The sequence below is a fragment of the Phodopus roborovskii genome, unplaced genomic scaffold (assembly GCF_943737965.1).
Source record: "Phodopus roborovskii unplaced genomic scaffold, PHOROB, whole genome shotgun sequence".
NCBI classification, from domain to species: Eukaryota; Metazoa; Chordata; class Mammalia; order Rodentia; family Cricetidae; genus Phodopus; species Phodopus roborovskii.
Window position 1 is genome coordinate 10,678,125 of NW_026126599.1, and position 20,666 is coordinate 10,698,790.

General features: G+C 44.5%; 1 protein-coding gene across 3 annotated transcripts; it reads left to right on the forward strand.

Annotated features, from left to right (window-relative positions):
• The first annotated feature begins 1,502 nt into the window (after nucleotides 1-1,502).
• Slc46a3 (solute carrier family 46 member 3) lies at nucleotides 1,503-14,685 on the forward strand. 3 transcript variants are annotated; one of them, XM_051205161.1, is made up of 6 exons: nucleotides 1,503-1,650; nucleotides 2,286-2,498; nucleotides 9,344-10,214; nucleotides 11,815-11,898; nucleotides 13,158-13,314; nucleotides 13,954-14,685. In XM_051205161.1, exons 2-6 carry the CDS (start codon nucleotides 2,310-2,312, stop codon nucleotides 14,033-14,035), a joined length of 1,383 nt encoding a protein of 460 aa, XP_051061118.1. In that variant the 5' UTR covers nucleotides 1,503-1,650; nucleotides 2,286-2,309; the 3' UTR covers nucleotides 14,036-14,685. The 3 variants fall into 3 exon arrangements, with proteins under 3 accessions (XP_051061118.1, XP_051061119.1, XP_051061117.1); XM_051205160.1 differs by having other exon boundaries at nucleotides 1,514-1,888; XM_051205162.1 differs by lacking the exon at nucleotides 11,815-11,898 and having other exon boundaries at nucleotides 1,512-1,888.
• The last annotated feature ends 5,981 nt before the right edge of the window (nucleotides 14,686-20,666 follow it).

Genomic DNA, 20,666 nt, shown 5'->3' on the forward strand with positions numbered 1-20,666 from the left:
TGGCCTCGTTGGTTTTTACCTGAAAACACAAACTTCTGATTTGAACACGTCACTTCTTGGAGTTAAGATCATTGACCAGAGGTTGTAAATCAACCAAACTATGTAGAAAGTAGACTCAGCTAGCAGCAAATAGAAGTTGGTTTAGGCAGTTGTGAAACTGTCAAATGTACTATTGCAGTAGTCACTTCCTTGATGCCCCACGTCTGGGGCCACCTGACTGCCATCTCTCTGGTACAGCACAACCTTTGCTGCCTAGTCAGCTCTTCTCAGGGGCTCTTCCCACCCTGATGGTGTCCCAGATCCCACTTATTCCTTCACGTCTGGAGCTGGAGAGATGATGGCTCAGCAGTTAGGAGCATGTGCTGGTGTTACAGAGGACCCAAGTTCAATGCCCAGGACCTTGTCTTGCCTAGACTACAAAATGACCCATATTCCCAACTGCTAATCCTTTATCAATTACGGCTTTGGCCCACACCTGACCTAGACTTCTAGATAAGATTACCATGCTCAACCACAGGGTTGTCCCCACTTCCTGACACAACCAAAGGTCTTCCTTCTCCACCCCACTCCCAGGTCCCCAAACCACAGAACGTTTGGTTCTCTTTGCTTCTCTTCCTCAGGAAGTAATACCCTATGGGCTCCAAGAGTGTTACAGCTGTGTGTATTGGAGGCGGTGTGCTACTTTCCCCGATGTCTCCTGGGTTGCTATGTGTGTTTTGTGAGACTTACTGTATAACCTCTTGATGGAAGAAGAAAGGACATTCAGAGAGATTTTAAAATTCCCTCCGTGGGGGAGGGGTGACTGCAGAGATGGCTCACTGATTAAGAACACTTGTTGCTCTTCCACAGGACCTGGGTTCAGTTCCCAGCATCCACAGGGCAGCTCACATCTGCCTATAACTCCAGTTCCAGGGGATCTAGCAGCTTCTTTTGACCTCCGGAGAGGGTGCACATACACATAAAACAAAATAAACATTAACATAAAATGTAATATATATTTCTTTAGAATTTTCCCAAGGCCAAAACCTCCCCACTAGGAACTCTTTCCTTGTGCCGTTCCTGTGCCTTGCCTTATCACTCTCTTGCATTGTTTTGACAGATACTCGCTGGGTCCACCCGTATGCTACTGCAGCCCTAGCAAACCTTTTTTGTTGTTTTATTTTAATATGTTATAGATCTTATATACGATATATATTTATGTGTGTTTAATATGTATACATAATACATGCTATTTTTCTCTACTTTGGGCAGGAGTCTCGCTATGTAGTTCCGGCTGTTCTCGAACTCTTGATCCAGCTGTCAAGGCGATCCGCTTCAGTAAAACCCAGTTCTTACCCAGATACACTTGGCAGAACCTGCGCGAAGCTGCGGATCACCCAGCCTGCCGGGCTGCTGTGGGAGAGTCAGCCCGGCCTCCGGAGGCGGGCGCAAGAGAGTGACACTACGCTAGACCAATCCCTACAGGGGTGCCGGCCGCAGGACCCAATCGCAGGCGAGCAAGGGAAGGGTGACAGCTCAGGCCGAAGATTACCATCTCCCGGCTCCGGTGATGATGCTTGCTGGTCGAGTCACGACGAGGGCCCAAACACGGAGACTGCGGCGGCGTGGGGAGCAGCCGGGACTGAGTCCGGGGACGCTAGAGACCGGGAGGTGCGCTTATCTCGCTTTGCCTTCAAACAGGGCTCCAGTGTCCCGTCCCAAGGACGTCCCCCTGTTGCGATCCAGCTCCACTTCGCCGTCCCTTCTTCCCGCTGTCCCCGATAGGGAGCCGAGCTGGAAAGCCGTGGGGGGTGAGGGGGGACGCTGCGTTCCGCACGGATAACTGAGAACACAGTCCTGAAAATGGTCCTACCTGCGCCTTCCTAGGCAGGAAGACTGTAACCGAGGGGTGAGTTTTAAAATGACAACAGAAACTCCCCTTCCGATTGGGAGCTTCGTTTTACAAGGCCCTTAACCCGCAGCCAAATAATAACAGTTGCGTAACCTCTGGGTCGCGGACGAACTTCATTGTTTACCTTGTGGGAACCAGCCTGTGCAGTTTAGCTCAGCCTTGTGAGCATTGACTAAGCAGAACCGGGGAGAATTTAGTCCTGAGAGCTTAGTCAGCTCCTTGGAGAGAACGGGACCCTCTCCCAGCAAGGGCACTCTCTGATAAATCTGGGACTCTCTCTTTGCTTACTCAGGTTTGTGACACATTGTTCCAACTTCCCCATCTTTGAGAATTTAGCCTCTGGGATAAGGAATCAGCTGATGAGTTCTCTCCCCTGTTCCCCTCCCTCTAACAGACTCCATCTGCCCATCTGAGCAATATGAAGATTTCATTCATTGAGCCCGCCATTCTCCTAAACTCTTTTGCTATGACCCTGACCATCCCGCTAACAGCGCAGTATGTGTACCGGAGGATATGGGAAGAAAGCGGTAACTACACCTTTGCTTCCGGTAGCAATGTCTCTGAATGTCACCAAAACAAAAGCGACCCGATCTTTGCCTTCCGGGAGGTAAGAAATGAAAGCCTGCCACCAGTAGCCAACATGGAATGGAAACAGGTTCCAGACCTCAGGCTCTCCAGGGTGTGACAACCCGTAGCTACCCCTCCTCATATCACCCCCCCCCCCAAAAAAAACCCTCAAATCAAACGGTCTTCTCTCAGTTCCCATTTCAGTTAATGGTTCCTCCTAACACCTTTAATCACCCTCTTTGTAAAATCCTTCCCTGAGTGGGACCAACTCTTTTCTCCTTAGGAAATCTCACTACAACCGTATGTAACACTCTTTGGTCTCTTGAAACTAAAACAAATGTCTGAAAAATTGGACCAGGGCCTTTGTCACCCATGGGGGTGGGGCAGCATTTGCTGAGGTCAGGAGGCAGTGACATGAGATTAGTGTTGAGTCATGTGCCCGCTTCTGGACCAGGGAGTGCTCACAGTACCCTGAAAATGCATTATGGGGCCTCCCCTCAGTTCTGTATGTTTCTGCCAGGAATTATGGCTTCCATCATCCTGTTGGTGCCTGAGGGTGCCTGAGGCAGTCTTTGTCGAAAGTCTGCAGGGCCCAGGTCCAGAACGCAGGGGGTGACATCAGATATTTTCCTACAGTGCCACACTTACCAGCTCAGAACTGCCCTTGTTAGGGATATTTTGTGGACACGAAAGAGTAGCACTGCTTTCACAGTCACAGATGAACTAGCTGCCTTTCCTGATCTGAGGGTCTGTGCAGGCAAACGAGTCTGAGGTGGGGGCATTGCAGAGGGCCCTAAGGAAGGCCTGCAACCACCCAGCTGCCCTAAGGTTTCAGGTAGAAGCTGGATGGGGACCAGGTCCAGCTGCTTGACCAGGCTTGTCCTGACTTCCTCATGCTGTGGGAAAATTTTCTTGGAAGAAAGCATTTCTGACCAGTCACAGGGCCTGCACAGTCATAAAGAGAAGGGTTCAGGCCTCACTAAATGGTTTATCACTCTCCACTGAGTCTGCTCAGGCCTCAGGCTGGGGAAGGAGGGTTGTGAGTTCAAGGCCAGCCTGGGCTATCTTGTTTCAAGGTAACAACAATAAAGGGGGAGGCAGGATATATAGATGGATGGAAGAAACTGAGTATAAGGTCACATAACTATGATGTCTAAGTTGGAGTGAGAAGGTCCCAGGGACTCTTCATTTCTGTATGAGTCAGGGATTTTCCTTCACCCTTCCATAGGTGATAGGAGCAAGCCCCTTGTGGCAGGAGGATGAGCCTAGGGGACAGTGTTAGCCCCTCCAGACCCCCCCACTCCCATACACACTGCCTATAGCAATGTGGTTAGCCAAACTTTCTATTTGATTGTTTTTTCTTCCCTTTTTTGTTTTGTTTTCAATTGGACTGATATTCAGAGAATTGTCCTTATTCCAGGTCTTGTTCCCCAAAGTTGGTTCCCCAAGATCTTTGGTGCTTTCCCTAGGAGAAGGGAAGTGAACCCCAGCACTTAGTCCTACCATGCTGCCCACAGCTGGGACAGGACCAGACAAGGAGGGGGCTGACAGCATCACTTTTGCCTGGATTACTTCCTTCTGGCCACTTTCCTGATGCTGCTTTTGTGTGGCTTCTCTGAGAAACCCTCCTCCCTCTGAGTCTGAGAGTGTTGCCCCCTGCTCAGCATTTCCAACTCTAGCAGCCAGCTCTGTTGTGTGAGCCTGGACCCCCAATTTCCAAATGAGGGGGAGCTAGGGGTATGTGTCCTGGCCACTCTAAAAGTAAGGAGCCAGCCCTGGGAGAGGACTAGGAAAACAAATTTCTTACTACCTGGCCTCAACTGTTCATTGTGTATAAAAGAACATTGTACATCACGATGGTGAGCCCTGTTCTGCTCAGCTGTATTTGTCAGGCCTTCTTGTCCAAGTCTGTTTCTCTGTTGCTGTGATAAAACACTGACCAACACTGGGTGGTGATGGTGCATGTCTTTAATCCCAGCACTAGGGAGGCAGGTGGATCTCAGTGAGTTCAAGGCCAGCCTGGTCTACAGAGTGAGTTCCAGGACAACTGCCAAAGCAATACAGAGAAACCCTGTCTCAAAAAACAAACATACAAATGAACAAAAAAACAAAACCAACCAAACAAACAAACCACTGACCATAAACAAAAAGCAACTTGGAAGAGGAGAGGGCTTATTTGCTTATAGGTCAGAGACCATCACAGAGGTAAGCCAAGGCAGGAACCTGGAGTCTTATGGCTTGTTCAACTGCCTTTCTTACACAACCAAGACTGGCTTCCCAGGGATTGTTAAGAGCAGGTTTTCCTGTCTGCTGGCCTTGTCCCTCTGCTGTGCCAGCCCCAAATAACACAAGGCGATGCTGTATTTGATATAAATGCTGTTGGCCAGTTACTTGTTTCTTATCAGCTAGCTCCGTCTTAATTATTAACCCATTTCTATTAATCTAAGTATTTCCGCGTGGTCTTACCTTACCGGATAGAGGCCCCGGCATTCTTCTCTCTCCGTCCTCCATCTTCAATCTCCTCCCGACCACTTCCTCTCTCCTCCTAGTCTCCTAGTCCCACCTATCTTGCTTTCCTATTGGCCAACAGTGCTTTATTCATTAACCAATAAGAGAAACATATTTACAGAATGACATCTCCCATCATTTCCTCTTTTCTGTCTAAATAAAAAGAAGGGCTTTAACTTTAGCATAGCAAAATAAATCACACAACAGTTATCAAATAAGAATCACAGTTAACAATATTTAGTCCATTAACATTTAGCAAAATTTAAAGAAAATATTTTATCATCTATCTTATCTTTGTGAATCTAAAGTTCTATATGTAACTTAGCAAGATTTAAAGAAAATATTTTATCATCTATCTTTTTTTTGTGAATCTAAAGTTTTATATGTAACTTATCTTTAATCCTAAGGAAAACTATAACCATAACTGTCTTCAGCTCCCTCGAAGACCACAGAAGGATAATATATAAACGATAGAAATGACAGAGACACCCCACTTCTGACACCAGATATCGTGGTTTAATAAGGATCAGGATAAACAAATAGGCCGAATAGATGTTTATTCAGGGAGAAATAACTTACAACATAGACAGATGAACACCAGCAGGTTCTACCGGATGTTCTCCTCTTCGCATCTAGCCAGCAAGAGAGTATTCCCAACTCCTTCTCAGACCTAGTTCCCCAGGTCACTTCCGCCCCTGTCTCCACCCCCAATGGGCATGGTCAGTGCCACAGATGCAGACAAAGTGAATATTTCACTACACAGGGATGTGGGCTGGGCTCTACTCCACCAAATAACAATCAGGAAAACTGTCCCACAGACCGCGTCACAAGCCAATCTGATAGAGGCAATTCCTCAGCTGAGGCTCCCTCCTCCAAGCTGACTCTAGTTTGTATCAAGTTGACCACTGAAGCTGACTGATATACCCTGTGTGCTAGCAAGTAAGATACTATTTTACATTTCAGGGTGTGAAGAGAAGAAGAAACTTAACTAAACTTATAATAGTGGCACATGGCCTGTAATTCTAATGTCTAGGGGCAGAGGCAGGAAGATCATGAGTTCAAAGCCAGCCTGGGAAACATAGTGAGACCCTGTCTCAAAAATCCAAAGGCTGAGGCTATAATAATGAGAGAGAGCTTATTGTAGTGAACATCTGTAATCCAAGCACTTGGGAGAGAGAAGCAGAGGGTTACAAATTCAAGACAACCAAGGCAATATAAGGATACCGTGTCCTAACAAATTAAAAACTAATTAATTAAAGAATAAACTACACTCTCACTTATATTTTATAAGTCTAATTTTCCAACCTTTTAAAATTAACACACACACACACCTTACTTAGGGTTTTATTGCTGTGAAGAGACACCATGATCACAGCAACTCTTATAAAGGAAAACATTTTATTGGACTGGCTTACAGTTCAGAGGTTCAGTCCATTATCATCATTATCATCATGGTAGGAAGCATGCTAGCATGCCAGCAGACTCGGTGCTGGAGAGGTAGCTGAGAGTTCTGTATCTGGATCAGCCCGCAGCAGGACAAGACAGTGAACCACTAGGCCTGGCTTGGGCTTCCGAAACCTCAAAGCCTGCTCTTAATGACACACTTCTCCAACAAGGCTGTACATTACTAAAGATTAATGCAACTCCCTATGAGTCTATGGGGGCCATTTTCTTTCAAACCATCACACACACAGGTAATATTGCTGAGACTGGAGGATTACAACTAGTGGCCAGCCTAGGCTACCTAGCAAGACCTTGTCTCAAAACAAAACTTTATTTTTATCTACTTCTTCAAAGTTCCAAGCTCTCAGACAGAGCCTTGTGACTAGAAGGCCCACCTCTGTACCTTGTCACAGGCTTACTCTCCATGGAGACCCTTACACAGTGGTGTGATGGGAGATGGCATTCTGTAAATATGTTTCTCTTATTGGTTAATGAATAAAGCATTGTTGGCCAATAGGGAAGCAAGATAGGTGGGACGAGGAGAGATGGAGGATTCTGGGAAACATAGGAGGGAGTCTTGATGTGATCTCAGGAGGAGAGGATGCATGAGTCTGGCATTCTCAGTAAGATAAGAACATGTAGAAATACATGGCTAAGAAGTAAAGAAGTGGTGTGTGTGTTGGGAGGGGTAGTTTCTAGCCATGCATGTTGACTTTTGAGGAAGAAGGAGTTTTCTAACCACTAACTACATTTCCTTGTTACATGATTACCTCTTAAGAAGTAAATTTGTAACACCAATCTGTTTTGCAATTTTTAAAAAGATGTCTTTATTTTAAGCATATTAATATTTAGCCCGCATGTATGTGTACCACATAAGTGCAGTGCCCTCAGAAACTGGAAGAGGGCATCAAATCCCCTGAGACTGGAGTTACAGATGGTTGTGAGTCACGTGTGGGTGCTAGGAACTGAATCTGGGTCCTGTGAAAGAGCAGCTAGTGTTTTAACCACTGAGACATCTCTCTAACCTCACAGCTTGTTTCTTATGTCCTTATTATGACTCCAGGTGGAACTGTGATTTGAGTTTGGCTTGTTAAAAATTCTATTTAATCCCACCACTTGGGAGGCAGAGGCAGGTGGATCTCTGTGAGTTTGAGGCCAGCCTGGTTCCAGGACAGGCTCCAAAGCTACACAGAGAAACCCTGTCTCAAAAAACAAAACAAAACAACAACAAAAACCCAACTGTTTTATAGTAGACTGCAGAGGAGGATGTAGAAGGAAGCAGGAGAGAGACTTGGGTGGACCAATATAAAGCAAGAACCCCACTGGGAAAGCCTGTTTAAGAAGTTGGTTATCAGGAAATATTTACCTGATGGCTACTCTAAGGACACAAAGATGTGTGCATAGAACAGGCAGGGCTGAGCACTGACTGTGGCCCGGGGCTGGTGCCAGGCAGCTCATATGTCTCTCAAATGTAACCCTCCCAGTAGCCTGCAAAATAAGGTTCTATTCCCTCCTGTCAGAAGAAGCAGCCACAGATGCAATAATTTGATAATATCTTCTATGGCCAGTAAGTGGCAGAGGCCTTATCTTCTTCAACCATGTGTTTATTAGGTACCCACAAAGAGCCTGCCTTATGCCCAGTACTGTTCTCCGAGCTAGTGACAATGAGTGTAAGAAAATAAAGGTGTAGCCCAGGCTATCCTGGAACTTGCTCAGTAGACCAGGCTGACCTTGAACTCAAGAAACCCGCTTGCTTCAGCCTCTCGAGTGTTGGAACTAAAGGTATGTGCCACCACTGCCTGGCTACATTTAATGTTTTTTTTTTGTGTGTGTGTGTGGTTCATTAATTATTGGACTGCTTTCTGACAATATGGGTCTTTTGCTCTTAACACATGCTATGTACCATTGAAATATTGCCAGTGTGCCCTGTGCATGAGTTGGACAATAGTGAGACATGGCAAACACAATGTGTCTTTAAGAGAAACTTTTAAATTATTTTTTATGTGTATGGCTGTTTTGCAAGCATGTATGTATGTGCACCATGTGCATGCCTGGTGCCTCTGGAGGTCAGAAGAAGACATTAGATCACCTAGAACTGGGGTAACAGACAGTTATGAGTCACCACATGGGTGATGGGATCCAAACCTGGGTCCTTTGCAAGAGCAGCCAGTGCTCCTAACAACTGAACCATATCTCCAGCTCCACAGACCTCTTTAAATAGCCTCAAGTTCTTCCCACCTAATGGTTGCCATAATGCCTGTCACAACTCCCAAGTGTGTGCTCTTGTGTATACATGTCCTCTTGTCTGTCATCATTATATTCTCAGTGCACAGACTGCAACTATCTTGCGCAATGCAAGACTCCCCCCCCCCAGGATGTATCTAGTTTCTTCTTTAGTAAATGAAGGGATCCATTCTCACTAGTCTGTCTGTGCACACAGAGATTAAAAGGGAGCAGAGCTCTGCTTAGCTAGAATCTACCAAGCAAGTGCATATGAACTGTTTGCTTCCCTCCTGGAGCTTCGGCAGGAAGACCCATCACAGCAAGGTTCATCACCCAGAGTGCAGAACAGGAGTCACAATGGTCTCTCAGTGCAAATGGTTCACAGGGTGGGGGAGGAATAATACCATTCCCTTGCTAGCCCCAGAGTCTGTGATGTGCATGTCCTTTGTATAAACAGACACACCAATGCATACATTTTTCTTCCTATAGCCTGAGCCTCTACCATGAATGGCGTGCAGGTATCATGACTAAGTGTGGGTGTATAACCTTCTGACATATGCTTTATGAACTACATGAAAACTTCATTGGTACTGCCCCCCCATACCCGAGGCCTCCCACTCACCATCAGCGGCAATATCAAGGAATACGGCACTGCAGTCTTTTTTGATGATCATCCTATCTGTAAACATTTTGTCTTCTTTGTCCTTGCAGGAAGTTCAGAAAAAGACATCTCTCTTCAACCTGCAGATGGAAATAAGTGGGTTAATTCCTGGTCTGGTGTCTACCTTCATGCTTTTATCAAGCAGTGATAACCATGGACGGAAACTCCCCATGGTCTTGTCATCTCTTGGCTCTCTAGGAACCAACCTTTGGCTGTGTGTGCTGTCCTACTTTGGTTTTCCTCTCCAGTTTCTGATTGCATCCACCTTCATTGGTGCCCTCTTTGGGAATTACACCACGTTTTGGGGCGCTTGTGTTGCCTACATTGTGGATCAATGTAAAGACTACAAGCAGAAAATCATTCGAATAGCCATCCTGGATTTAATGCTCGGAGTTGTTAGTGGGCTAACAGGACTGTCATCTGGCTATTTTATCCGAGAACTGGGCTTTGTGTGGTCCTACTTCATCATTGCTGTAGTTCTTACAGTCAACCTGACCTACATTTCATTTTTCCTCAGCGATCCCATAAAGGAGTCTTCCTCTCAGATTGTCACTATGTCCTGTAGCGAAAGCCTCAAGGATCTATTTTGCGGGACTTACATGCTTTTTAAAAATGGCTCCGGTAAGCGGCGGTCTTTGCTCTGTCTGCTGATTTTTACCATGGTCATATATTTTTTTGTGGTAATCGGCACTTCCCCAATTTTTACACTTTATGAGCTGGCCTTTCCACTCTGCTGGAATGAGGTTTATATAGGCTATGGGACAGCTTTGGGCAGTGTCTCCTTCTTGAGTAGTTTCATAGGCATATGGCTGTTTTCTTATTGCTTGGAGGACATTTACATCGTTTTCATTGGCATTCTTACCACCATGGTGGGAATGACGCTGGTTGCTTTCACCAGGACCACGCTGATGATGCTTTTAGGTGAGTTACAAATGTGTTTTCTTTTTCTATGAAGTGGTAGGAGGGGATTATACTTAATACAGAGCTCTCCGGGAATCCATTCTATGTCCATTTAAAGTAGATGGCTAGCTTGCCAGAAGCCAATAATTAAAATGGCAGACTTACCAAAATATGATGAATACATGGAATCATCATGATTTTCAAAATTTGCTGATTTGCCAGAAATGTTGAGGGACATTCTCGATGTGATTCAGTTCTTGAGTGGCTTTTACTGAAACAAGTGCTCTTAGAATGCTGCATTGGAACGGGTGATGGAACCATAATGTGGAATCTTGGTCTAAGTCAGCTGTTTCTACCATGGAGGTTATTGCCACTTGCTGGAGAAATAGTTTGAAGAATCAGGATTAGGCTCAACTTCCTCCTATATCACTGAGTGACCTTGGCAGTTCATTCCTCCGAACCCTTTATTGTTTCTTTGTGTGATGGGCACAGAAAAGCTTCCTTCAGAGGGTTTCATAATGAGTCTTGGAGAACTAGAAAGCACTTTGCATTGTGCCTTTTAGACAGTAGAAGCCACATCCCTGTTTCACAAGACCACATTAAGTCAATGTATGCAAATACTGTAAATAAACTATTTGCAAAAACAAATGCCATTATTTTATGGCATGGTTAAAGATGATTCTATTAAGAAGCATAACTGAAAGCTGGAGGTGGTGGCACATGCCTTTAATCCCAGCACTTGGGAGGCAGAGGCAGAGGAATCTCTGAGTCTGAGGTCAGTCTGGTCTACAAAAGGAATTCCAGGTTAACTAGGACAATTACAATGAGACCATATATGTATGTATGTATGTATGTATGTATGTATATGATGTATAGTCATACACATAATATTTTAATATATATTAAATATATTTATCATATGTGTATACCATGATCTACATATCACATATATATCATAATTTAAGAACAGAGGCAATTGTGTTCATGAAGTTTCCAGCCAAAAAAGGAACCAACAAAACAATATAGAGCCAGTTTACCTATAAAGGGATTCTTACAGTAAGGTAAATGAGAGCACCAAGAATGTAAAGTCCAAAGAACAAAGACCATTTAAAAGGTTGGAAAGATAGCCAAGCGGTTAAGAGCAGGTACTGCCCAAGGAGCATAGTTCAGTTTCCTGGCTCACAACCACCCTAACTCTAGCTTCAGGGGATCTAGCACTCTCTTCTGGCTTCCATGGGCATACATATATACATATATACACACACGCACACAGCATAACAAAAATTAAAATAATACTTTTTTTAAATGGGTAAAAGCTAAATAACTTATTACGTCATTATGTCATTAGGAGAATAGACAAACGGATCTCATCTGGACCACAGGCAGACCTAATACACCTAGACCAAAACATCCATGAATACTATTTGTAGGAGCAAAACCAGAATTCTAGAATAAAGCAAGCTTCAAATGGCCAGTCAATAGTCCATTAATTTACTAGGAAAAACTGCAGAGTGGCTGGATCTTCAACTGCAGTGAGTCAGGCTGCTCATAGGACGAGATGTTTAGACAAGTGAATGTCCTGGCTTACCTTGATTTGATTGATTATCTGTTCATCTCACAGTCAGGATATCATTCTTTTTCACCATGATGCCATTCTCTGTCCTGAGGTCCATGTTGTCAAAGGTGGTCCACTCCACTGAACAAGGTGAGTTTGCTGTAAAGACTATAACAGACGTACCGACGTCTGTACAATGGGTGCTGGCAGCTTTAGAATCGCCCACAACCCCTTCAGGGTTCCCTTTGGAAGGAAATACTAGATTTTGGTAGAAAAGTTTTAACCTCAGGCAGAGGGGGCCATGCTTACGGGCCTGTCCAGCCCAGCAGACTTACCCGGTTCATGGATTGAGGAAAGCAATAGATAGGAAACAAGAGAGAGTAGGGAGGGCATCCAGTGAATACTGGGATCAGTCCCAAGTTTATTGCTCTAAGTTTGCATATACCCTGGTCCAAAGAGGGGAGGGCAAAAGACTTCCTTACCAGGAAAGAAGGAACAAGCAAATGTAATTACCACCTTAAAACCCAAAACACCAACTGACCATATTCTAAACAAAATATCTTACTGTTTAAGCAAGATTTCCATTAGATACACCTTATGCCAAATATCCTGTTGTCAAGGCAAGACACACAATAGCCACACCTTAGACCAAACATCCTGTGGCTCAACCTTGAAGGAGCAATAATAAGCTTGAGCTCTCTGATTTATCTCAAGATGGAATGGAGTCACTTCTTTAAGCCTCCACAGGGGCTCTGATTTAGAGGGCTTCTCTGACTTTGTCCTGGCTGGAAGAAGAAAGGGCTCTCCCCACTGGGAACCTCCAGCTCTCCTATCCCTTCTAGCTGCATTCTGGCTAGCTGGGCTACTCTGGATCATGTCTACTGAGTGCCTGGATGATTCTCTTCCATGGACTGTGTCCAGCCCCCATGTACTCCCTCCCCACCAAAGTGGGGATCCAGTGGGTGACTTCATGGGCAGGTCTGTCCTGACCTTGGACAGTACAGTACCCAGGTGTCTATACCTACCAGCAATGTGCCATCCGAATTCCATCCCCCATCCCTTCTCAAGGATGTGAGAAGATGGATCATCCGAGGATCACATGCTGTTTCCTTTCTTTCTTCCTCCCACCTTCCCCCCTTCCTTCCTTCCTTCCTTCCTTTCATTTGTTTTCTTTTGTTTGGGGCAGTTTTCTTTTTTGGGGGGTGGGGGTTGGGGGTTCACAATAGGGTTTCTCTGTGTATATGTAGCCCTGGCTGGTCTTGAACTCACAAATTCTGTCTGCCTCTGCCTCCCCAGTGCCAGAATTAAGGGCATTCGCCACTACCAACCAGCTCTGAGGCTGTTTACAATTCTCTCGGTTCACTTTTGACTGTTTTGTGAGTCGGTCTTTCTCTCCCCCCCCCCCCCAGGTGCATTGTTTGGTTGCATAGCTTTCTTAGAGACATTCAGTGGAGTTGCTGCGTCCTCAGCTTACAATGGTATTTATTCGGCCACCGTTGCTTGGTACCCTGGCTTCATTTTTCTGCTGTCTGCTGGCCTCCTCACCCTCCCAGCCATCAGTCTATGGTAGGTATTGTATCATCTTATCCAAAGGCATGTGGCTAAAAAAGTCTTCTAACTCTACATGCAAGGTGACAGATTCTTGCCATTTGCCTAGGAGGGTGCTTTTCTAGAGAACTGTTGGTCAGGAATACATCTGTCAACAATTTGAGAACTTAGAATGAGATAGTGTCATTGGCCATTGAGAACTAGGGGGACTGGCCTTGGGTCACAGATGAATGGAAGTCATTTTATGGGTGTGTGTATGTGTGTGTGTGTGTGTGGTGTGTAGACAGAGTTTCTCTGTAGCTTTGGAGCCTGTCTTGGAACTCACTCTGTAGACCAGGCTGGACACAAATTCACAGAGATCAGCCTGCCTCTGCTTCTTGAGTGCTGGGATTAAAGGCATGCACCACCACCACTCAGCTTTATGGACACTCTTAAAAATAGTATCTTGAGGGTGTAGGAGAGAGAAAAAAAACTCATTTATCTTATTAATCTTAAAACATTATGTATAATGTGTCAGTGAAGTTCAAAATGCTGGGATATGCCTTTTACACACAGCTTGTATAATTTATTAAAAGCCATATTTGGGTAAAAGCAACAGAATCTAGGTTTTACTTATGTATCTTTTAACCCCTTCCAAATATTTGTTTGATTTTGTAGGGTTGTCAAGTGCATTGGCTGGGAAGAGGGAAGCTACACTCTCTTTGTCCCTGAAGAGCCCAGTGAGCACACATCAGAATGACGACAGTCAGCAGTAATGCCCGCGTCATTTGCACAACTCCTGAAGAACACACATCTCATAATCAGTATGTCATTAGCAATCTGTGTTACCAGGTCCATTCTCTTAAACTGAGTGAGCTGTGAGGCTGTGCCTGGCTCTGCTGTTTCTGGGGCCACTCATCACACTGTTCTTCAGTACACCAAAGATCAGGCCCCAGCACCCTCCTCACCCTCCATGGGCAGAGAAACAAAGTGGAGAGCAAAGGAGGGCTTGGGAAAGCGCAATAAGACTTAAAGCAATAACCTCACTGACATGTTCCTGTCTCATGTGGAAGCCAAGGAGTCCCAACCTCAGTCTGTCTGTCTGCACAATGGGCTTCTGACTGCTCAGGGATTTTGATGACATAATGAAGAATTTTTATGCTGAATAATCACTGGTATGAAAACAATGTTCCAGGCATTTATAATTCCTCCTATACTTGACTGCTTCCGTAAGACCTATCAAGGCTCTACTGATGAATGCAAAAATCCTTGAAGAGAAGCACTTTTTAAAATAAGTATTTTTCACTTTTCCTAATATTTTACTCAGTGACAAGCTTGTTGATTTTTTTGTATGTAATGGGGGAGTACATATCCAGATTATAAATAAAACTGTCTTAGATTTTAAAACTGGACAGACAGCTCATGTATAAAGTCAGTCATACCTTGCAGTCTGCTCTCATTCCCTGGATCTGCAGAAGAGCTATCATGGTTCACAAACCCTGGCTGGCTTTCCCACCTCTGATCATCCTACCTTCCTCTCGCTCAGGCTCCACACTGTGCTGAGAAGAACGTTTCTAAGATACAGATCTTTCCTAGCTAGAACCCTTTGGTGACTGCTGCTCATAGGAAAATAATCAGGCAAGCATGTGACCAGCCTGATCCTGCCCTATCCCCAGGTCACAACACATTTCACCCACGTCCCCCAAACACCATGTCTCCACTGTTCAGTTCGTGTGTTCTCTCATGTTTCACTAAAATCGCCTTGTGTCAGCCAAAATACTGCTTTCCCGATGTAGCAGGGGTTCTTGACATTCGTCACCTATCCCTCAATCTCTGTGGGGCTTCTACAGCCCTTTGTATAAACAAGAATTCCATCTAGCATTTTCCACTGGGATTTTTTAAATATTTATTTTGTGTGCATGAATGTTGTGCTGCACCGTATGTCTGTACGCCCTATGCATGCTGAGCCCATAGGGTCCAGAAGAGGGCACTGCGCCTCTGGAACTGGAGTTATAGATGCTTGTGAGCCATCATGTGGGTGCTAGGATTGAACCTAGGCTCCCTGCAAAAGCAGCCAGAGCTCTTAACCACTGGGCCCAAGATTATATTTGCTTGCTTCCCCCCACAGGTCTTCCTGAGGACAGGGACAGTCTTTTTGTTCATTGCATTCAGTAAATGTAGAACTAAATTAGATGAGTACAATTTCTTTACTTTTACTTGTAAGGGTTTAAAGTTACAGCTTCAATGGCTTATGAAGTAACCACCCATGGTTACTAAGCTAAACCTGCAAACAGATTGAAAAGTGTTGGGCTGTGTACCTGTCAAGTTGACTGAACTTGTTGCCATGGGTTATTCAATACCTTCCCCCCCCCCTTTTTTTTTCTTTTTTCTGTGTGCAGGTACATGTATATGTGTTTGTGCAGGTACATGTATATGTGTTCGTGCCTGTGGAGGCCACAAAATAGCTTCAGCTGGTCCTCAGTCCCCACCCACTCTTATTTTTTGAGAATGTTCTCTGTCTGGTCTGGGGCTCTCCCAGGAGCCAGGGCTGGTAGACTAATGAGTCTCCACCTCCCCAGAGCTGGGGTTCCAAGTCACATTGCCACAGCTGGCTTTCTATGAGCTCTGAGAGACTGAACTCAGGGCTTCCTGTTTGCAAGACAGGCACTTTTAATGACTGAGTTGCCTCCCCAGGCCCTTTACCATATTCCATTTTTCTTTTTCATTTAACTTCTTTATTGATGTTTTGGGAGTTTCACATCATGCATCCCAACTCCACTCACCTCCCAGGCCCCCCATATCCTCCTCTCACCCCTGCAGCTCACCCCACAAAAGAAAACAAAACAAAGCATGCAAACAAAAACAAGAAACAACAGCAAAAAACCTCTTCCATTCTCCTTCTCTCCTGCCTCTCCAACACCTCTTCTTTCACCCTGGTTCTTTACCTTATTTCAAAGTTATGTGTGAAGATGCAGATGCCATGATGTTCTCTATAATCTGAAAAAAAGCACTTTATGATTTGTGAAGTCCATTCTCTATCAAGGTATTGTATTCTTAGTAACCCTGTAAAATGGATCTTCATTTCCTACACATGACAGACGAGGAAGGGAAGTCTCAGGGACATTTGGATGGACTTTGGTCACTCTACAATAGCAGTGTGTGCAGGTGGACACTAAGATGAACACTAAGAAGCGTCATCACTGCCAGGGTGTACATGCTCATATTCAAAAGCAAGAACTGCACAATGAACAAACGGCACTGAAAACCACATCAGCAGGGATAGGGCGTGCTCAGGGGCAGGGCACTTGTCTACCAGGTGCAAGGCCCTATACTTAATCCCAACACTGCAAATGGGCAAAAATGCATCCATACTGTCTTATCTGTCTTCACCTGTACACTCTACAGTGACTACCTGTTTTCTATACTAGAAAGGATGATCCTTTTGTCTTTTAAATCATAACTCTCACCTTTATTTTTTAAAATTTATTTCTATTTTATGTGTGCATTGGTGTTTTGTCTGTGGGAGGATGTCAGATACCCAGAATTGGAGTTACAGACAGTTGTGAGCTGTCATGTGTGTTCTGGGAATTGAACCCAGGTCCTCTGGAAAAGCAGCCAGTGCTCTTAATTGATGAACCAACATCCAACCCCTGCCCCCAGAATGATCTTAATTTAGCTAAGGGTCAATAGATAGCTTCTTGGCTGAGTAGAAGCCTATTTCAAGCATAGCAATTTAAGGGACTCGACTGCTAGCCCAGAGTCAAAAACAGATCACGAGTAAATACAGGCACCTCCAATGTGTCTGTCTGAAGAGGTCATTAAATATGATGCAGAGGAGGTTAGAGAGATAAGGAAGTTGATGGAATGGGGGGAATATACTCAGAAACGAAGTTATCTTTGAAAGTAGAAGAATTGGAGTGGGGTTGTTAATGGAGCTGGGAAACACGAGAGGGCAATGGGAAGAAAGACAAATGTGTTTTTTCCCATTTATACACTCTAGATTCACACTTGAAAAAGATGAACTATTTGAAGGCAGGCAGGGGGGAGGAGAGGGCAAAACAAGTGTGTGAAGGATTGAATAGGAGCACATTGAAGCACTGTATCAAATGTCATGATCAAACCTACCATCTTAAAACACGTTAATAAATAAATAATACAAATTTTACAAGGAGCAGGGTGGTGACGGAGGCACATGCATTTAATCCTAGCACTGGGGAGGCAGAGGCTGGTGGATCTTTGAGTTCAAGGTCAGCCTGGTCTACAGAGTTGAGTCCCAGGACATCCAGGACTACACAGAGAAACCCTGTCTCAAAAACAGGGGCAAAAGAGACGGCTCAGCAATTAAGAGGACCTGGGTTCAATTCCCAGCACCCTATGTTCACCACCCTGTGTTCACAACCATCTGTAATTGGGTACAGGGGATCCAGCACCCTCTTCTGGCCTCCTCGGGTACTATACACACATGGTGCACACACATACATTAAAAATAAATCTTTTAAAAAATTAATTTTTAAGAAAGCCATCATAATATCCATGGTACAACCCGATTATTTAAAGAGATAATTCTGATCTTTACAGAATCCAGGAAACAAAAGAAGAAACTGCTCCTTTGGCTCAGCAGTATAGAAAAAGGTGAGCTGGTTCACATGTCCTGAATAAAATCTTGTCATGGAGGAACATCCATCTCTCTACAGCATTGTTTTAGCTCAGTGGCTTGTTACCTGTGGTCAAAGTCCAAAACTATTAGTGTCTTGCCTTGAGACCCAGCCATAAGATTTTATTATAAGACACTACAGCAATTGCTTTAGTTTATATCAGCTGTTAACCAGACCTTTTACTTTGTAAATTAATAATCACCTTTTAATTCATAAATTATCACGGGCATGGGGGAAACAGTAAGAGTTAGGTAACATGAAGTTTCAGGCATCCACTAGAGGTCCTGGGATGGGTCTCCATGAACCAAGAAACTGATGGATTGGTGAATGAGCTTGCTAATCAGGGTGGATTGTCTGGGCTTGGAGTTCTTCTAGAGAAATGCCTGTATACTAGAATTATGAGACATGCAACAGTGGGGGAGAAGAGCGGTAAGGGGGGAGATGGAGACAGTCCACTTGTTTTTTTGCTCTGGATATTTGAATTCAGTAGATCCACAATGGGATCTTGCAATCTACTTTAGAAGCTAACCCAGAGCTGGCAAGATAGCTCCTCAGATAAAGGTGTTCGACACCAAGATCATTGAATAACCTGAAGTTCAATCCCATGAACAAAAATGGTAGGAGAGAACCCACTCCGACAAGCTGTCTTCTAACCTTAACAGAGATGCTATAGTACATAATCATAATCAATAACCATATAATCAATAGTAATAAACTTATATTTTTTTATTGAAAACTTCCTCCCTAAACATAGTCTCCACCCTCATCTCCCTACCTAATCAGCTTCAGGCTTTTTTGTTTGCTCTTAAACCCTTGTCCAGCTACTCTTAGGAGTGGTGCTTGCCCTGGAGTGTGGTGATCCTTGCAGGGGTCACACGTTTAAAGAAAGGGAATCCCTCTCCCAGCAGCTATTAAATGTGAATAGCTCCTAAGCTAGTGGTGAGATCCTGGGCCCACACCCTACCTACCTCCATGCCAGAATTTTGTCTAGCTTGAACTTGTACAGGCCCATGCAGGCCTCAGAGTTCCTGGGCACAACCACACTGTTGTATCTACAGTTTGCTTCCTTGAAGTTGCCAGAGGTGGTTGGCACGGCCCCCAATAAAAATAAGGGGGGGGTGTGGACACCCACCATACAGGGATAAATGAAAAGTCAGTAAAGAGATCCGCCTGCCTCTGCCTCCCAAGTGCTGCGATTAAAGATGTGCTTCCCCACCGCCCAGCCTTTATCCCTGTTCTTCCTTTATCCCTAGTGTTACGAATTTTAATCACACACTAATACTGTGATCAAAGCCTGGAGTCCTCCCTCCCCCAACCTCAAATCCCAAAAGGAGAGAGCCTGTGAGTTAATGATGAGCTCCCATGGAAATCCCTCAGGAGCAATTGACACTCTCAGCCTCTTCCACCTGGCTGTTCATCTGTCCTTTGGGATATCTTTCTTAGCAAATGACAGTGTTGTGAGCTATGTTTGCAAATCACTGAACCCGAGAGGGGCATAGGAAACTATATGCAACCTATCTGACATTAGTACAACACACAATGGAGTCCTCATGATCGATGCCTGTGGAGACAGTGTTGTAGGACAGAGCCCTTACCTGGCCCTGCAAATACTCAAAGCAGAGTAGAGTGAGTAGAGTTACAGGACAGCCTGCCAGTGTCTGCTGGAGAATCCCTTGGTGTTGGAGGTACTAAGTGAGCACACAGAGCCCTTTCTCAGCAGATTTAGAAACTTCCTATAAAGGGCCTCGAACATGCAGATTGGTAATTTGGAAGCCGGACAGTGGCAAGGAAACATTAAACAATTCTCATACTCCATGGGAGCATCAAAGGGGAAACTGCAGGGGAATATGCAAGTTTCAAGGGACCCATATGATTTCCCAACTGCAAACAAGTGGGGTCCAGATTAGGAAGCACCAATACGCTTTGCTTTCTCGGGACACCGAATACTACCCCTTTAATATAAATGATGAGTCTCACAGTGGAGTAGTAAGACAGGTAGTGGCTGTGGTGGTGGCTCATACCTTTAATCCCAGCACTCAGGAGGCAAAGGCAGGTAGATCTCTGAGTTCAAGGCCAGCCTGGTCAACAGAGTGAGTTCCAGAACAGCCAGGGCTACACAGAGAAAACCTGTCTCAAAAACAAACAAAAAATAAGAAATTCTTTGTGTCATTTGATCAGAAACTAAGGTCAAATGCAGTGTAGATGTCCAGCTGCATTCCCCACTTTATCCATCAAAGCCAGTAGCAGCCGAGACTAAAAGTTGACACCCATGCTATCTGCAGATATTGTATTCCTAAAAAGTCAGTGATCACAATACTCCAGAACTAGTAAAAAATGATCCATTTACTAATGTTGTGAAAACTTTTAGCTTTGGGGTTTTTGTTTTGTCTTGACACAGAGTCTCACTATATACCTCTGGCTGGCCTAAAACTCAGAGATCTGCCTGCTTCTGTCTCCCCAGTGGTGGGATTAAAGGCATGCACTACCAGTAGATTTTATAGACCAGGTCCATGAACAATATTTTTAAGAACCATCATGTTGAAATATAAATCAAGTAGCATGGAACTGTCCATGGATGTATAACAGGAATATTCTAATAACTTAAAACATCTCTGTATTGTGATGTTTAACTTAAAAATAAGAGGCATACTCTTCTTCAATAGAACATTGCTTGGTAATCTAAAATACAAAGTAAATCTATGAAACGCCAGAGTTCAATCTACAAACCTTGGTTTC

What these genes read in the sequence shown, in the direction of transcription:
- Slc46a3 (XM_051205161.1), top strand. Translation starts at nt 2,310, where the DNA reads ATGAAGATTTCATTCATTGAGCCCGCCATTCTCCTAAACTCTTTTGCT. An exon ending in CACGCTGATGATGCTTTTAG is followed by an intron (nt 10,215 to 11,814) that starts GTGAGTTACAAA and finishes TTCATCTCACAG; the next exon opens with TCAGGATATCATTCTTTTTC. An exon ending in CTCCCAGCCATCAGTCTATG is followed by an intron (nt 13,315 to 13,953) that starts GTAGGTATTGTA and finishes TTGATTTTGTAG; the next exon opens with GGTTGTCAAGTGCATTGGCT.